The sequence below is a fragment of the Typopeltis vanoorti genome, chromosome 16 (genome assembly GCF_054136105.1).
Source record: "Typopeltis vanoorti isolate ZY-2024b chromosome 16, IOZ_Tvanoo_1.0, whole genome shotgun sequence".
Lineage (NCBI taxonomy): Eukaryota > Metazoa > Arthropoda > Arachnida > Uropygi > Thelyphonidae > Typopeltis > Typopeltis vanoorti.
This window is the reverse complement of record NC_143564.1, coordinates 98,169,039-98,189,319: the sequence shown is the minus strand read 5'-3', so window position 1 is coordinate 98,189,319 and position 20,281 is coordinate 98,169,039. Positions and strand designations below refer to the sequence as shown.

The following is a 20,281-nucleotide window of genomic DNA, read 5'->3' as shown; positions in this document are numbered from 1 at the left end:
TGCGCATATATATATATATGCGCATATATATATATATGCGCATATATATATATATATATATATGCGCATATATATATATATATGCGCATATATATATATATATATATGCGCATATATATATATATATGCGCATATATATATATATATATGCGCATATATATATATATATATGCGCATATATATATATATATATATATGCGCATATATATATATATATATATATATGCGCATATATATATATATATGCGCATATATATATATATATATATATGCGCATATATATATATATATATATATGCGCATATATATATATATGCGCATATATATATATATATGCACATATATATATATATATGCGCATATATATATATAACGAGTGATATTCCGCACTGTTTATGCCATCAGTTTAGTTTAACACGTATTATGTGAAGGTTTGTGATATTTGATAGTAAACTATCTGAGAGATACCGCTAACTCCGATGTTAGTATAGTATTTTTATTTTTATTTTTTTTTTTTAACCGTTGAAAATGGCTGGAAAAATACAGGGTGGCCATATATTAACTTTCTCTCTTTGGAGGTATCTGTAGCTAAAACCAATAAACGGAATGAGACCAAATTTTATATTGAGACTTTTGAAGGCATGGGGAGATAATTTCCGCGAAAAAAATATTTAGTACCAAAAGTCGCCGATAGAGGAAATTTTGGTGCTGGCGGAGCCGAAAACAAGCGGATAATTACATGTGACTTTTGGCTGTGGGGGTATTTGAAATCCGTTGTGTATGTTAGTGGCGTTCCCAACTTGCATGTCTTGAAAGAGAACATAAAATGGGCTGTTATGAACATCCAATTCTTCTCCTTATGCTCAGCTGTAGAGCATGTCGCACACAGGATGCAATTTGTTGCACACAAGAAAGGTCAGCACATTGAAAATCGTATATGTGGTCCAGGGGAACCCTGATTCTGATGAATAAAACATTATTTCCTGTGAGTTCAATCACTACATTAATTTCCGAGTCTCTTGCAAGTTGTTGTTTTAGTTTATTATTATTATTATCATCATCGTAACGCGCCACATATCCAGCTGGAATGAGTGACGCAGCTGACGCTTACACCGTCGAAATGTTGTTATTCCATTTTATCTGCCTTTAATGTAATTATCCGCTTGTTTTCGGCTCCGCCAGCGCCAAAATTCCCCCTATCGGCGACTTTTGGTACGAAATTTTTTTTCACGGAAATCATCTCCCCATGCCTTCAAAAGTCTGAATATAAAATTTGGTCTCATTCCGTTTATTGCTTTTAGCTACTGATGCCTCCAAAGAGTGAAAGTTATTTTATGCCGCCCCCTTGTATATCGATTGGATAATCCATCAGATGTTGAAGAGATTCAGCGAATGTTACTCGAGTCCGATGATGAGAATGATAGTCGAAAGTGAAAGTGATATTTGATAGTAAATTGTATCTGAGAGATACCGCTAACTCCAATGTCAATATAACATTTGTTTAGTTTTTTTTTCTTTGTTCAATAATTTCTAGATTGTAACTGAAAATAAATAAACCGTCATGTATTATATTTGCAGTTTGTTTTTTTTTTTAAGTTTTATCGCATTTCAGCACATACTAGTAATCAATGTATCTCTCAGATACACGCGACCTAAGCTACAATTTTTTCGACCGCGATCTCCGCAGGGTTAAAGGAAGAAAGTCTGTTACCCAAAAAAGACTACGCTTCAAAAGTGAAATTACACTGGAAGTCTGCCTATGCTTTGCAGAACACTCGTAATCTAAAAAGTACTGTATATAAGACCCATGAGAAGACCAGGGTTAACATGGAATAAAGTCCTTAGAACTGCATTAGACCTTTCAATGCTGTTGGCAATAGAAAGAGCTTGCTTTGGACAGAGAACGGTGGAAAGATTTTATCCACATGAGACTCAACCGGTCTTATATACGGAAGAGGAAGATATAAGAAACTTCCAATGATCCGAGAGACTATAATTCGGAGTTTAAATTAACAACAAAAAAGAAGGAAAGAAAACTCCCGTCATCTTCAAGTGTCCGGGCAAAGTCAGTATATTTAAATGATTGTTTTATATTCTGTGTATTCAGTTTTTTTTCTTCTTGTGTTTTCAATAAATCATTAACCTTCTTTATTAATATGTATAACCAATAGATAAGTCATAAGTTTAGTAGGCGCAACAGAAAAGCTCAGGATAAAACAGTGCTTCTGTTCGATTAAGTGTTATACCGTGTGGTCTAGTGTGTGTGTGGGGGGGGGGGGATACACGTCATCTCTATCAGGCATAAATACACTACAAGAAAAACTAAATATCACGATAAGTGCAGTAGATGATCAGTGGCGAAATAAAATACAGTAATACCTCCCTTAACGCTATCCTGCTTAGCGTTGTTTCGTTATAGAACTAATTCTAGGTAATTCTCGAAAGTGGTCATTACAGCATCATCGCTTTCATTTTGCAGAATATATAAGTATTCAGTTGCTGCGTATATTGTTTCGAAAATTCACAGTAGAACTTGTGCAACCACGAACATTACTTCATTAATAAAGCCAATGCATCAATACGTAACCTCAAAAGACCCACAGTCTTCTGGGATTCGCAGTCCAGGTCTCTCATCTAAATCCAGTATAATTAGCTATTTTCTTCTATTGTATTTTCACCAATCTAATAAAACAATGCTATAAGCGCTGTCTCGGTTGAGCGTTAACTGTAACGATTTCATTACACGAAATATTTCTGAAACGTCAACAGAATACCGATGAAATCTTCCGTAAAGGAAATAACGAAACACGATTTCCACATATTATTAGTTAAAAGATTGTCACATATATTTCATATTCGATGCACTGATAATGAAAAAATGGTTAAGAGAATCCTCAAATCATTGTGCGCAACATAAACCGATTAAAATGGAAATATTATAAATGGCAAACAATTATTTGCGTTTATTTTCTTTTTTCTCCCAGTTTCTTAAAATTAGCCATTAGAGAAAACAACAAAATGTGCATATCAATAAGGGAAGAAAGCTCAAGGAACATAATACCAAAATTATGGATTGGCTCTTCTGTCAATGCCCATGTCAGGTTATATGTTTAACCTGACATGGTTAAACTTTTTTGCTTGCTTGCTGTTTAAATATTACTGTACGTTGTATTGCGCGCGCGCACACACTGTAATGAAAAGCTCTTAAAGTGCTGATAAAATAAGAGGAGAGAGGCGGCTTGGCCGAATTCTTTTAATTGTTGAATTGAAATTTTAAATATTCAAAATTTTAACAAAACAATAGCAGTATCAATAAAATTTTTCAGCCAAGTAGCTGCTTTTCATGAGTCCTTTCTTTACGAAAGACATGCTTTAAGGAAGCTGGAGTAACAAAAATGAAAATAAATATATGTAACTTTTAAGGACAAACATCGCGTATTTACATAACATCATTAAAAATTTCCAAAACGTGACAATGATTTATCGACGGAGTGTTCGGAAGCCATAAACAGCTGGTAACGGCACTAATTTTTCCTGGCAGCTAAATCTAAAACGAAATTCGTAGTCACGTGCATCGTAGCGATTTCGAGTAGCAACTACTGTATTTACCCGGCGACGTCAGCAATACGCGCACAAAATGCTTATACTGTCTCATCTAAATGCTAACTGAAGTCACACAGGGTCAGCGTCAAAAACTAAGGGGAGAGAAATACCCCCCCCCCCAAAAAAATGAGAATAAAATGTGAATGTTCTGTTAAATAAGAAAATTTTCTATACGCTCGATTATGCTTTTTCGAATCATGATAAAATTTAAATAAAAGTTATTAAATAATATAATTTTTCATTAATAAACCTAATGATTATTTTTCACAGTCTGGATGCGTCCTTGAACTGGAAAGGGGAGGGATGAAATTTGGTTTCCTGGGTTTTCATATGGGAAAATCGAGTATTGCCAGACCAATCGTCGCGGAAGGAATCTTTTCGCTGACTGATCACAGAAACAGCTTCTTACTGCGGAGTACACGATGTAGATGAGTGAGAGGATCATGCTCCGATGACTATGGAGAAAACACGTGAACTGCGGGAATCCGGGTCAACATTTCTGCATCACCAGGAAACTAAAATCTTAAAATTACGATTCATCGAAAAAAAAATGTAAGCAAAATAATTTATTGTGTGTAGATTAAATACTGTTATCATAGAGTTAAATTTGAACGCGATAAATAATAAAATACGTTGCTTAAAAGTGAATATTAAAATTTTGATTGCCTGAAAATTATACGAAAATAAAAATAGACATCAATCTACAATAGAAATGAAAGAGTAATTCTTATTATTACATTTCTTAATGTTTTACTAAATGTTTTATTAACACCAAGCTCACTCAATGACGCTAAGTAATTTTGTTGTGAATAAACTAGCGGCAAAAGAAGAACTTTGCTGTGAATGAATGAAAGGATACGTTTAAGAATCGCACAGAATTTTACATTCAACCATCCCATTTAATTTACTCTAGATGGTAACAGAGAAACAGGTGTCCATGTCGGCTGCTGTACTTTCAGGTACAGGGAGTTTGAAACTAAACGTGATTTCCGGAAATCTGTGATATTTTCTGAACTGTTCGGAATAATGCTTCTTAAGAACTATGATATGATTTTATACTACAGGTATATACTGAAAAGAAGCGAAATCATGTTCTGTCACTAAAAAGTACTTCCCTTATTTCAAGGGAAGTACTTCTGATATAAGCAATACCAAATGTATAGCTTCCTCATATTAAAAAACTGAAGTGAATCTAAACATCTGCTCTTATCCTCTTTAGCCAGTCTCATACAAAAGAGGGCAAAATAATTTTTCCTCTCCCGGAAATTTTTTTTTTTTCTTTCTTTATTTTTTTTCCCCAGCTAAATTGGTAAATTAGCTGGAGAATACTTAACGCAAGTTGAAGAGCAGAGATATGTTAATCACTCACTCGGCGAACTGTTGCTTACATGTCCCCCCCCCCCACACACACATTGATATCATATCTACAAAAACTGATTAGTAGAGGAGCCGCAAGAACTTTCTCCACTTGGACCACTAAGTAGGTCTGATACAAAGCTTAGTAAAAATTGTTTACCAAATTCAGATTTGGAAGCCATTAGATCTGATCACACAATCTGATCTCTAAACGCGTAACCCATTCGAAGTTAGCCATTATTTATTCTTTCCCCCTCTCCTTTTTCCCCCTACTGCTCTTCCAATTGCGCTACCTTTCTCAAATGAAATTTATTTTCTTAAAACAAATATTTTTTGTTACACATTTTAAATAAAATTAATTAAACTGTTTTTGACCTAATTCCACAGCATACATTCTTTAAGCATTTAAATTGTTCAGAATGTGATAAATGACTCTCTTTAAAAATCACTCTAACCTGTGAATTATTTTCCTTTAAGCTTGATCTCCTGCACTCCAACCACTCAAGCAGTTAAATCTTCTTTACTGGTGGCTTTAATTCCCAGAGCTCCAACTGGATTCCTGTTTCTAATTCTACCGACCATGCTAGAATAGAGGCTGAAATATTTGCTGTAACTAACTAAAGCAAACTGTTTATCTACCAACCAGAATATTAGACAGTCCTTTCCACCCACTCTAGATCTTTTCTTAACCAGTTTTCCTTCCAGGTATACACAGCTGAAGTCGCTTCGCAATTCGGTTTACTCAAACAATAATCTCACATAAGTTTCATCTCTTTTGGAACATCCTTCCCTCCGCCATTCTAAACTCATGTTCTTTGGCATTACAACTATGTCAATGGAAAGACCTCTGGACTTCTTTCCACAAGGACTATCTCCACCTGTGCAGATTCAGAAACAAGTTATAGGAATTATCCATGTCGGAATGGAACCTCCAGTCCTTCTCACTCCATTAAAAATTCTCGCCAAATATCCATTGTTTTCGATGAAGTCTACCAAGGTAATAAAAGAGGCATGTTACAGGTGGCTTGGTACAAAGATGCTTCATTCTCGGCCTACAGAAACAATTACAAAGGAATCATTGTCTAACTTTAGTCTGACTTTGAAGAAATCAAATGCGGAAAACTCGCCTCTTGCACAAATGGCCGTTGAGCACAATTTCTGTCTGTCTGTGCTCCAGCCTATTACATCAAAAGACAAAGCTGACCACTGACATCACTCTTCCCTTCGAACTCTTGCCTAACTGACCAGAGCATATCACCTTCAACTATATAACTACGCATGAGTGGCAGAATCCATACTGGAGTCTGCTACTCAAGATGCACAGCAAATTTTTTCACCAACATCACCACCCATAAAGACATAAGAAGATTCTTCTGATGTGCTTCTCGAACGTCTCCTGTAGCCTACTACCAGAATGGCACCAGAAGAACATTCAGTAACCTAGATACCAAACTATGGCTACTGGTCCAGATGATATCCTCCAATCATACAAAAAAATGTCTGTCATCAAATTACCGATCAATTACTCTGACGTCGGTGCTCTCTAAAATAGTTATCAATAGTTATCTTCATCACCTAACAAACTGCCAGCTAATGAATGTCGACCATTATAAATTCTGTCGCTGAATATGTACAGCAGATTTTCTCACCAACATCAGCCACGCTGAACATGTGCCAAGGAAAAGTTTTGGAAAAAAACCTGTGCTGCTATACTTGATATTTCCAAGGCGTTTGGTAGGGGTCTGATATAGAAAGCTTCTCAGGACATTGTCATCTTATGACCTTTGTAATTGTATTACCAGTTTGCCTTCGGGTCGTTAACTGCGCGTAATGGTGGTTGTTCTTTTCTCTACCAATGATGCTAGTATTCCTTGAGACTATTATATCACTCATCCTCTTCATACGCATACCTCTGTACATGCCTTGTATAGTGCTACATCGTCTATGATTACACACAAAAATCAAGACCAGATCTCTCTCTTCTTGGATTGACACATCGCTAGCCTTTATTTGCATAAAAAAAATCGCCTTCTATAGCATCTATCCGCAAAAAAAAAAATTCTTTTTCGCTTGGACTACAGTGGTATCTCGCTAATCCGAACCCTCCAGTAATCCGAACTGCGGTTTGAAAGAAAAAAAAAGTTTTATTTATTATTACGTATTATTTTGTGTACTATTATTTTGATTTAATAATTATTATTTATTTTATTATTACTATTACAGTATAACTACGGTGATACACAAAAAGACGAAATTCAAAACGTGCATAATTTGGTTAAAAATATAAATCCAGATGTTGAAATTTCACAAACAGAGATGTTATGGAATGGATTACAGATAGAACCGAAAGTGAATTCGAAATCAAATCAGATGCTGAAATTATAAATATGACGCTACAGAATGAATTAGAAGACGACGATGACGATAAAGAACTCGAAGGAAAAAAAAGAAAAGTAAAACGTGAAGAGGCAGTTGAGAATGGGTTAAGCAGAATGATACGCCATTCCACAAAATTTTATTGCTAATGCAGCTCCGAGAAGAAGCATTCGAAAAAAGTTTAGCTTCCAAGAAGCAAAAGAAAATCAGTGACTTTTTTTTTTACAAAGAAATAAAAAATTTGTTGTGTTATTTTGTGAAACTTTTTTTGTGTTGTGTAGAAGAAAGTGATATTTTTTAAGCAAATTAAGTTATGTACTGAACTATGCAATTTGATTAAATCAGAATCCTCAACAATACAGGTACATACAAACTAAATTTTTTACTAAAATAAACTTGTGTACTGTATTATTGTTTAAGTTTTACATTACAGTGGCCTTTTTTTTTTCTATCAGTTACTTCATTTATTTACAGAATTAAATTGATGTACTATTAGAATCAGATTATTTTGGTCTTAAACGCTAGTTATTGTATCTCGGGGAAAATTTCGCTAATCCAAACTTTTCGCTAATCCGAACGAGGACGGTTTTTATTAGTTCGGATTAGCGAGGTATCACTGTACTTTTTCACCTGTCCAGCTACTAACTCTGTTAATCCCAACTTCACCAAAACTTAGAATACTGCTCTTACATTTGAAGATAATACACGGAAAGAAACAGTTCGGATAATTGATAACTCCCTCTTTTACCTGGCACTGTTTCACAGTGAGTTGGTTTCTGCACCATATATCTTTCCTACGAACACTTCCATAGGCACCGTTCAGCAAAACTACATCCATTTCCTCTATCTAGGACAATTTAAAATAAAAATGTTTATATTAATAAAGACTCTCTCTCTCTCTGGCTTCATTCTTGTTAAGGAAAGAATTCAAATCAACTTCGGAAATCTTCAAATTCATTAGCATTTTTATTTATGTTCGTTCAACATTCTTGAATATATTTGCACATCGTAAATGCTGAATGAAAACAGTTCCAAGCTTTCTGAACTCGCAGCACTTTCTTTTTCTTTTTGGTGGGGAAGGGAATGTCATATTACTGTTGTCTTAAGTATAAAGAGCTAATAAGCTTCACAGCTTCGGCTTTAAAACTATGTGGGATTTAATATCCCCTTAATTTTAGTAATTACTGTTGCCTATTTCATTTGATCATTCGCCAACAGGATGACGATTACAAGTTATTAACTGCGTGTGAGTTTACCTGTTGCAGAAAGCACATTACAGTGAGAGAAAATTTCCCAGAGGGGGGAGGATTTTTTCCTCACCTATGACAATTAAAGTACTTTTTTTTTTAAAAATCTCTTTTCTTTAATATATTTTTGAAACTTCATTTCAAAAAAACAATTTCATTGCATTTTGAAACAAAATGAAATGAAAACAAACTTAAATTTTGCTATTTATATCACTACATACTTGTTCGAGTCGAATTCGTCGTATTTAGGGAAAGGATCTTCGTCATTGTCATTAGTATCCCAGCTTGCTTCTGGATCCTACAAGAAACAAAAACAGATTTAAAAAAAGAAAGAAAAGAAAATGTGTTCCTGAATTTTATACACCTTACTAAACAGTTAGCTATTTTTTTTCATGCTAATACAAATGTCATTTTCGAGAATGTAAGCAAAAACGTATACCGAATGTAATCAAGGAAAATTTGTCAAGCATATTAAATATGTAAATAAAAACAATGGATTTTTTTCCTTGTTATTTAACTGAATTTACAACAGTATTTTGGTCGGTAGTCAGAAGAGATGATTTCCTCCTAAATTTTCTACTGGGTTACATGCCCAATTCAGTCAGTCACAGGAATTGGGTATTTTCTTGAAATAAACCGTTTCTATAAATTAAAGTGCTTATAACACTTTAAAACACTGATAGTGGATTTTTATCACCAGCATATAAAATTTGTTAGTAAATAAGCACAAAATGAATTTTGGAAAGTTTTTTTTTAAATAAAAAAAAGAAGAAACTGAATTCACAGAACTGTTCCAAACTAACTTGAAATCTAAACAGTGGCGTAACTTACTATATTTAGTCAGTCGGGTTACTCGTTGGGATTTCTTCTTCCCCCTCTCAAATGCGTTCTTTTATTTGTTTATTATTACTTTTTTAAACAGAAAACAAGTATTTGTATGAGTTTTGGCATGCACGTATTTCAGTTGAAAAGAATTTTTTTTTTTCACAAAAAGCAATGAAAGTCAGTTATAGAAAAGATATGTGGCGCTATAGTCTTTGTGTATGTAGTTTAATACGATAGTACAGGGTGGCCATAAAATAACTATCACTCTTTGGATGCATGTGTAGCTAAAACCAATAAACCGAATGAGATCAAATTTTATATCGAGACTTTTGAAGGCATGGGGAGATGATTTCCGCGAAAAAAAGATTTAGTACCAAAAGTCGCAGATAAGGAAAATTTTAGCGCTGGCGGAGTCGAAAACAAGTGGATAATTACATTAAAGGCAGATAAAATGGAATAATAACATTTCGACAGTGTAAGCGTCAGCTGCGTCACTCATTCCAGCTGGATATATGGCGCGTTACAATGATAATAATAATAATAATTAAACTAAAACAACAACTTGCAATAGACTCGGAAATTAATGTAGTGATTGAACTCACAGGAAATAATGTTTTATTCATCAGAATCAGGGCCCCCTGGACCACATACATGATTTTCAATATGCTGACCTTTCTTGTGTACAACAAATTGCATCCTGTGTGCGACATGCTCTACAGCTGAGGGTAAGGAGTCGGATTGGATGTTCATAACAGCTCGTTTTATGCTCTCTTTCAAGACATGCAAGTTGGGAATGCCACCAACATACACAACGGATTTCAAATACCCACACAGCCAAAAGTCACATGGAGTGATGTCCGGGGATCGAGGCGGCCATGCCGTCGGAAAGAACTGACTGATAACCCTCTCATTACTGAAATGCTGGCGTAAAAGGCGCTGTATTGAACGTTCGATGTGTGGCCGTGCTCCATCCTGCATAAAAATTATGAAGTCCAAACATTGTCATTACTGCATTGCAGCAAAGACAAACTTTTCCAGCATTCGTCGATAAATCTCTCCAGTAATGGAGCAGGTTACAGGACCTGTAGGGTTAATGCGCTCAAAAAAGTATTGTCCTATTATGAAATCGGCTGTGAAGTCACACCACACGGTTACTTTCGGAGAATGCAGTGGTACTTGCTGGATTACGTTCCCAATCCCTTTTTAAGTGGAATTGGTGGCGCTGCTCTCACGTACGCACAGTAAAATTTGCATAATCTTTTTTACCTGCGTTTATTGCAAATATTTGACTGCTTTCGGCTCCGCCAGCGCCAAAATTTCCTTTATCGGAGACTTTTGGTACTAAATCTTTTTTTTCGCGAAATTCATCTCCCCATGCCTTCGAAAGTCTCAATATAAAATGTGGTCTCATTCCGTGTATTAGTTTTATCTACAGATACCACCTCTAAAGGGGGAAAGTTAATTTATGGCCATCCTGTATATAAATGTGTGCTTATCGAGAGGCTACAATAAACATCGGTGGCTTTTACTTGCTGAGACGGGCATATAATGCAATTGAGTTGTATTTCTCTGTTTGAAAATATATTAAGCAATGTCAAATAACTTTTTTTTTTTCTTGCATTCTCGAATGGGATTCGAACTTAAGTCATTCCAACCGAAGAGAATGTGTCGCGTTGTCCTCGGAAAAAGAAAAAAAAAAGTTATTAGTAGATGCTACCTGACATTGCTTAATATATTTCCAAACATAGAAATACAACTCAATTGCATTATATGCCTGTCTCAGCAAGTCAACGCCACCGATGTTTATTGTAGCTAGCCTCTAGGCTACAATTAACGAGGTAGAAGTACATACGAGGTTGAAGATGAGGACTCGTTTATGTGAATCCCATCCAAAAGCCAAACTTATCGTACGTCAGCGTTGTGGGCGGACTAAGGGTTAGATAATTCGGAAAACTTGCTCTAGAGACCAAACATGGAAGGTTCAAGCCAATTCTGGACTAATATCCACAGTGCAGTGATGATCTCATACCAGCAGCAAATTTCATTTACCACCTATACCCTCCTAAAACAATCGCGTCCACGGTGGTATTCAAACCCACAGCTTGCAGGATAGAGAGAGAACTTAGATACGCTACAGGAAAATCTCGCTTAACGCGAATTCGACATGCGCGATAATCAGTTGACGCGATTGAGTGAAATGATATCATTTCACTCAATCAATTACTTGCTTTAAGCGAGTGATTAATCAGTTAACGCGATATTTTACCTAACGCAAAATTCTTTGTTGCCAATCTGCAGCAGAAAAGCTGGAAGTCATTAAGAGGCATGGAAGTGGCGCTAGTAATACAATGTTTGTGCGAGACCTGGGATATAGCGAGTCTACAGTTTGGACTATATTAAATAAGAGTAAAGAATACAAAGAACAAGTTGCTAATGCCTCGTTAAGTATACAGATCTCCCGAAATAGAAGCCATTTAATGATCGAGATGGAGCGTCTTCTATCACTCTGGATTCAGGATTATAACCAAAAAGAATACCTCTTAGTACAGGGAATATTCAGACAAAAACTCTCAATATTTTTACATCATTGAAAGAGACCAAATTTCAAGAGGAATGTGAAATCTTTACTGTGAGTTTAAGATGGTTTGACCGTTTTAATAATCTAACTGGACTGCATAACGTAAGAATAACTAGGGAATCTGCTAGTGCTGATAAAGATTCTGCAGCAAGTTTCCTGAAGACAAAGCATAATTCAGATGAGTGATTATGACGATCGGCAACTAATCAACATCGACGAAATTGTTCTCTTTTGGAAGCGTATTATTATTGTTATCTGAGACCTCCAGGGAGTCAAGGACTCATCGAGGGAGGCTGTAAATTACCCAACCCAGCTATCATACCTTCCCTTAAATTCATTTACACTAGATGCACTCACTACCCATAAGAGCAAATTATTAAACTCACTCACTGCTCTCTAAGAGAATAACCTAGCTCTTACCCCTTTCTTGACTGAGAACAACCTTAACTTCCATGGATGCCACCGTGTTCTCTCCCCACCTTCCATATAACGAAAAATTTCATCATCTGAAATGTTATAACACCCATTCAAAAGTTTATAGACCTCTATCAAAATCACCCCTCTTTCTCCTGTTAACCTGAGTCCGCAATCTGCATGTCAACAAAAACTTTCCTACCTAAAATTGAAGCATCTCAACCAGGATACAATCTTACGTTTTTATTAGGAGGCAATGCAGAAGGCGACTTTAAACTCCAGCCTATGTTAGTTTATCGTGGGCGAAATCCAAGATCTAACATTATTGAAAAAATCAGCACAATTGGAAAAGAACTTGGATTTAATTAACTGGATAATGAAGATGGGAGAAACTTGCTCGATTCCCATTCAGAACAGTTAAGCAAGAATGATCTCCTTCAACTAGAAGAACAGCCTGCATATAAAGAAGATAAGGAGTGCGAACAAGAAGAGGATGTTACGACTAAGAAGCTAACTGCAAAAGAACTTGACCTAGTTTTCAATCACATTGAGTGTGCTAAGGAAATTTTGTTGGATGCTGATCCTGATATAGAACGAAGCTTCGAAGTCCGCCGAAAACTTGATAAAGCGATCGCCAGCTATCGCAAATTGCATGACAAGATGAAAAAGTCGAGCACGATTCAAACATCTTTACTTAATTTTTTTTGTAAAAAAGTAGCTCAATCAAATGTTTAGACATTAAATAAAAATTTAAGTAATTGATTTTTATTAACTTTGATGATTTTATCCTCTAATATAGCTTATACTGTAATTTTTTTCCAAATTTACGCTAACTGATGGATGAATTATAATTATTCCTATTATTTATTGTATTCGCTTAACGCGATTTCACTTTGCGCATGTTGATTGCTGGAGTAATTAATCGCGTTAAGCGAGGTTTTGCTGTATTTACTTGGCCAGCCAAGTCAGTAATATTACCACTTCGCTTATCGGAAGCTTGGAGGAGCTGCAAACCATATCTGGATCGAATAGAAGATCGGGTTTATTCCCCTTGCACATTTCTTCCACCATGGAGAGATTCAACATTACTTCTTTTTGCGGGTTTATTGGAGGCCTGAAGCGACTTCAAAAGATCTATATTGGTTGATAGGGCGATACCGGCTTCCACAAGATAGTATACTTCCAGTATACTATCTTCTGGAATTTAGGTGCGTTCCAGGTCGGCTAAAGAATAACTGCTGCCACCTGCCCATTTGGCATTGAATGCTTTTTAATAGTGGTGGGGGGAGTGAAGGGGAGAACTGCAGAAGCTACGCGTTCCGGGGATTGAGCGAAATTCTCCATGTTTATGGCTGTAACTGTCCAGGTTCACTCTCCAATTTTATTTCAATCCTATCCACAGTACAAAACGCCGTAGTACATTATTAGTAATACTATGGGCAACCTAAAAGTTAGATAATCCAGAAATCGCCCTATCAACCAATATAGATCTTTTGAAGTCGCTTCAGGCCTCCAATAAGCAGAGTGATCTCATACCAGTGATGAAATTCATCTGTCACCTAATGCCATTTACAAAACTTTCATATCCTTGGTGAGATTCGAACCAACAACTTGTTCGTTGGAAAGCAGTACGCTATCAAATTAGCCTACAAAATATTTTCCAGGTAAATGCAAACTGAATCCACTGTTCTGCCAATGACATATAAAACCGTTCTCTCTCACTTTACAAATTATACTACACAGAGTAACCAAAATTTGCGGAAAATATCAACTTCTAGCTCAAAATTCTGATGGGATATGATTCTGATTATCTTGATAATTCAAAAGTTAACTAAACTCAATCTTGTCCTATTTATCTCCTCTTTAGTATCCAAGAAATTAGCTTAATTTTTTTTTGTTTTCGTCCAAAGCTGAACTCATGAACAATTAATTCTATACAAATCCGTTCAACAAGTGAACGCTGTTCTCAGATTTGGTAAGAGCTCGTTAATAATTCTTGACTCACCACTTATTTTTCAGACTTTCAGTTTCCGCTGCCTGCATTTTCTACAAATAATTTCGTGTTCACTGTTTATCAAATTTAACATCTACAATTCTCCTACTCTCTTCCAAATCTGTTCATAGAAGCGAAGAGGCTATTAAACACTCCTTCACAGTTTAACTCCACTCTCAAAAATTTCTCTTTCTTCGTTTGTTCTTGCTGTTAATCTCTTTTTTCAACAAGTGAACGCTGTTCTCAGATTTGGTAAGAGCTCGTTAATAATTCTTGACTCACCACTTATTTTTCAGACTTTCAGTTTCTGCTGCCTGCATTTTCTACAAATAATTTCGTGTTCACTGTTTATCAAATTTAACATCTACAATTCTCCTACTCTCTTCCAAATCTGTTCATAGAAGCGAAGAGGCTATTAAACACTCCTTCACAGTTTAACTCCACTCTCAAAAATTTCTCTTTCTTCGTTTGTTCTTGCTGTTAATCTCTTTTGTAGCAGATTCTCTTTTTATGTATTCCAGAAGGAGTATAATCTTCAAATCTACTTTCAATAACTTTCTGCCTATCCACACCACCAATATGCTATAATAAAAATGTCTCATGTATGGGATGACTGTACAAGGCTGGGATTCGAATCTCGAGTAAGGCAAGGACATTTGAAAAAGATTCTTTAGAGCAGGGTTCTCCTTACTTCTTAAGTTTAAAGCTTGCTTAAAAATAAAATGTTACAGTTATACTCGTATACATAAAATATATTCGCGAGAATACTATTAACCAGTGGTGTAGCATAAAAATTAAGGTCTCTTCGGATATAGGCAGGTTGAGATAGAAACTTTATCAGCTAATTCAAAACAGAAATTGAAATGTGGTAAAATATCAATACACTAGCATTTGTATACCATGTACAGCGAACTGCATGTGTATGGGTCGGATACATAACACGAAAGGTCACAAAACCTCTATAGCACTTTTGTGTTGTGTATATGTAACATCTGTAATTAAAAACTGTTAATCCTAATAAACATCCGTTTTGAAATAAAATTGATTTAAGATTAAAAATTTTTAATTACAGTTTTTTTTAATGTTGGCCCTGACAGGATACCAGTGGAGGCATGGAAGGCACTGGGGGAAAGAGAGAATTGACCTGCTGTGGGACCTGTTAATAAAAGTTTGTCAACAGGAAAATATACCCGAGGAATGGAGGGAAAGTACTCTTGTCCACATCTGCAAGAGTAAAAGGGATGCACAAGACTAAGAATTACAGAGGAATAAAGTAGTTGATGTCCCGCACAATGAAAATCCTAGAGAGGGTTCTTGATGGAAGACTGGGGAAAGAGGGAGGTAGAGATCGCAAAGGAGCAATTTGGCTTCATGCCTGGCCGATCGACGATAGATGCTATCTTTGGGTTACGACAGATGATGGAAAAGTTTCGAGAGAAGCAACGGAAGCTACATCTGGTATTTATTGATCTGGAGAAAGCGTATGATAGAGTGCCAAGGCAAGAAGTTTGGAGGTGTCTGGGGGAGAAGGAGGAACCGGAGAAATATGTCAGGTTGGTGCAGGAGATGTACAGAAATGTGAAGACAAGAATTCGAACCTGCCTGGGAGAGACAAAGTTTTCCAGTGACAATTGGCTTGCATCAAGGGTCAGCATTAAGTCCGTTCCTGTTTAATATTGTGATGGAGGTGGTGACGAAGGAGGTGAGAGAAGACGCGCCTTGGACTATGTTGTATGCAGATGACATCGTGCTGTGTGCAGAATCAAGAGAAGAAGTGGCAGCTAAACTGGAACGTTGGAGGAAAGTACTGGAAGAGAGAGGTGCGAGACTGAGCAGAAGTAAGACAGATTATGTGTTGCAAAGTGGATGGCAGCCAGGAGACAGATCTGGATCTAGAAGAAAATGTTATCAGGAAGGACAGTGACTTTAGATACTTAGGTTCAACAATGAAAGAGGATGGTGAGGCTGAGAAGGAAGTGGGATGCAGGATACCAGAAAGATGGAGAAACTGGAGAGAGATGGCTGGAGTGGAATGCGATAAGAGGGTGCCGATCTATCTAAAAGGTAAAATCTACAGGACAGTAGTGAGACCTGCTATGGAAACTGACCCTGAGAAAAAATAACATCAGCAGGATGGAGGTAGCGGAGATGAGAATGCTTAGGTGGATGTGCGGTGTGACCAAAAAGGATCATCTGAGAAATGACTATGTAAGGGGAGCGGTGAAAGTTACGAACTTATGAGCAAAGATACAGGAGTCAAGGTTGAGATGGTTTGGTCATGTGATGAGGAGGGAAGAAGAGTATGTGGGAAGATAGGTCATGTAGATGGAAGTGTAGAGGAAGAGGAAGCGCGGACGGCCAAAGAAAAGATGGTGGAGGAGGACTTGAGGATGAAGAACTTGGATGTGGCCACAGCCCAAGACGGGAAGTTGTGGAGGAGACTCACCACAAACAGCGATCCTACTTAAGTGGGAAAAGCTGCAAAAGAAGTGAAGCTCGATTTTTTTTTTTTTTTTTTTTTTTTTTTGTCAACCTAGATTTCATTTCTTGGGGATGCGAATCAAATGCATTACATTGACATTTTTGCATTATTTCATATCTCTCAATTTTGGGATACTCCTCTCTTTCTGTCATGAGAAAGAAAGAGAAATGAAACAGCTCATAAAGAGAGAGATCTCTCCCTGAGTGTGCATTGTATATCCCTCCACTTTACTGTTGATGTTAACTGATAGATGGGTTTGTCTTTTAATTATTATCAGAGCAATAAGATTTTAAATTGTGATAAGCACTACAAATGATTTTGTAACTTACATAATTTCTTATAAGATCTGTGTGGTTCCATTCCAGTCCTAAAAAAAAAAAGAAGTAAATAAAGGTCAGAATATTTTCAAGACACCATGTTAGTGAAGTTTAAATATTTTTTTATAGGTATGAAACTTACTTTTATATTTAAATTGCTCTCTCTCTCTCACGGAGGAAAGGCAAAGAAAAAAAAAACAACACTCCATTTCTAAAATTTCTAGGTTTCAAGAAGAATTACGAGAAATGCAGATATATTCCTCTGCCTCACTCATGAGTTGTATAATAGCAAAAATTCTTAACTTTCAAAATCTGAAAGGTCACGTAAACATTCTCTGCACTCTTGACCGAATTGTTCAAGCCAGTTCTGCTCCTGAAGCTTACTAACACATTTGCTAATGGTTGCCAGATGGTGTCACTCATGAGCGCTCTAAATCATAGTACATTATGATTTGCTCTAATGATGATTTATTCACAAATTCTTTGTGCTAATCTCTAGTTTAAATTTTATTTAAAAAATGGAAGTTGTTCTTCGAAAAGTTACAAGAGGTAGATTTAAATGAATTTTCTTATACGCAGATAACTGCGGCACTAATTTCATTCATTACAATTAAGATAAGATAATAGGAAAACATCAAATTACGTACCATCATCCATAATAGTCACCACTACGCCTCTTCCTGTGTAACCCATATCCCAAACCTGAGTTATGTGTAAATCCAGTTCTGGAAGATGTTTCATGTTGCGTGTGTCATGCTGCAAAAAAAAATAAAATATTCTGAGAATTAAATTTCATAGCCGTCATAAAAATATTTACAAAGTATGTAAGTTAAGACCTTACACTAGCGGCCAACTTAAATATAGCAAATACTAATTAACTTTGGCAAAATTAATTGACAGACCGAAGGATATCAGATTTCTGACTCGATCTTTCTCAAACTTTCATTTTTGTCGTAAGGTGATAATCAAACGATAAATGATCGTTACCGTCGGTAAAGAAGTTGTGAAGGATTATGTTAGTATGCGATTCAAGAATATCCTGTCATAAAGAGAGATAACCGACAGAAATGCAATTAAAAAAAAAAGTAATCGCTGCCGAAATATTTTCTTATATCTACACACACGTTTGTGTGCATGCGCGTTGAAGGTGGAGAACTTGTTTCTAACTGCTTTACAGCAGTTAGAAACAAGTTCTCCACCTTGAAATCCTCGATTTTAGTTTTTGGATAAAGATTCTTATCTTTCTTTCACCGTGTTAAGTTCCATGGTCTGTCTACCACCAACACATTCTGTTTGTCAACTGACTCAAAACGTGTATTCTCCGCCTGTCTGCCTTCGTGATGAAAAACTCGACTTTCTGAGGGGAAAAGCCCAGCCACCTACATATCAAACCAACCAATTCATCTTCCGCTTCAAAGCTTTTTTAAAAGATTCTTCGCCTTCTGTATGGGATTCGAACTCTCTAGAGAAAGAGCATCGTCGACGAAGACTATGCTATGGGGGGGGCTTATTATTTTAAATCACTGACTGAAAGAAATGCTTAGGAATTGACCATAGGCATGATGCAACATTAGTTTAACTGGGTGTGTGTGTGGGGGGGAGATTAAACCTATACAAGGTCGCGAATGCTTCGCGCTAAAAGAAGCATTCGCATTTACAGTACATCTTGTGATAGCTAATGTATATTTCGAAAGATTAACCAATTGTTCTCAATCGACATTTTTTCGTTATGAATAGCTTTAAACCGTGTATTTAGAGTTTAAAAGATCAGGGGAACTAGTTTCACCTCAATCCGAATACTTGTCTTGAAAAATATCCATAATAGGATTAAAGGAAGGTGTTTTCTTTTTAGCATGTTGCAAAAATTAAAAAAAAAAAATTAAATAATTAATTAATTTAAATTAAAACATTACATTTTTAATGGGATAATGATAATTTCATTACGTTTCGGAAAAATATACCAAAAGAAAGGGTATTCCTCTTCGAAAGCCATTACACACCATGGTGAGAAAGTAATATTCCAGATGTTTTAATTTTAATTCAGAATTTTTTTTTTTTTTCTGGCTTAAGCCATCCGACACTTTCGTTTTGACCAGTGATGTTCATGCAAACAGAAATATGAAAATTAAGCACTTATCCCAAAATTAATACTATTTCCAGATAAAAAAAAAAAAATCACATTTCAATTAGATTCACAAGGCAATTACATCTGTCCCAACGTCAATATCAACAAGAAGCATTTTTATAGATAATAACAGTAACTGGCGGTGACAATGTTCTCTTTCGAAACTATTTTAAGTTAAGATAAGTAGAAACTCGGATTAGGATATTTTTTGGAGCTAAGTTTCATGTTATTCACCTTCCAAATTTAAGGAGATTTTAATGTGATATATAAAAAATATCATCATGATAAACTTACACCTTCATATTGCATACTGAATCTAATTTTGGGAAAATTAGTTTTAGTTGACAGTAATATAGGCAACAGAGTCACGCATTTTTATTTAATCGCATTATAGTACTTAATGTTTTTTTTGTGCAACTAACAAATTAAAGTGAAATGAGAGCTTCTACGTACATTGACAATCAGCAACATTATTGCATTTTGCTATCTTCGGCAACTGCGTAGGCAATCAGTTCTAAATTAACTTCGAATATGAGGCTGAGAATTTTTTTTTTTTTTAATTCTCAGCCTCATTCTTTTTAAATTCTCAGCCGCATACAAATTTAGGTAAGATATGCGCACATGAACACAAAAGTTGAAAACAATTTGTATTTGGCAAGTACAGATAGTCATTAGAAATAGATATGAATTTATCATCTAGCAAAAGATTGCATTATTTAGTTCATAACAGTCAGACCACAGCACAATGAAGTGATGTTTTGAGATGTGTAGAATGGTTACCGATATAATAAACTTAATTACAGCAAATTCAAGGGATCATACAAACAGAATATCATAGTAAAACGTCAGCGATATTGATTTTTTTCTTTAAGAAATTACTGGTGGTACGAAGCATTCACTAGCATAGCAGATGAGTTTGCAAGCTAATAATGCTATTCTATGATATTCCATGGGAAAGAACGCTT

General features: G+C 35.7%; 1 protein-coding gene across 2 annotated transcripts in view; it reads right to left on the bottom strand.

The window, feature by feature from the left end:
* Positions 1–20,281, bottom strand: part of LOC150098211 (neuroendocrine convertase 1-like) — a 194,223-nt gene that overhangs the window by 103,934 nt on the left and 70,008 nt on the right. For both annotated transcript variants that reach the window (XM_090406525.1, XM_090406526.1), the window contains exons 4-6: positions 17,839–17,947; positions 17,204–17,241; positions 8,804–8,880 (exon numbers count right to left, since the gene is read on the bottom strand). In XM_090406525.1, coding sequence (XP_090262651.1) covers positions 8,804–8,880; positions 17,204–17,241; positions 17,839–17,947 — 224 coding nt within the window. The remainder of the gene's footprint in view (positions 1–8,803; positions 8,881–17,203; positions 17,242–17,838; positions 17,948–20,281) is intronic.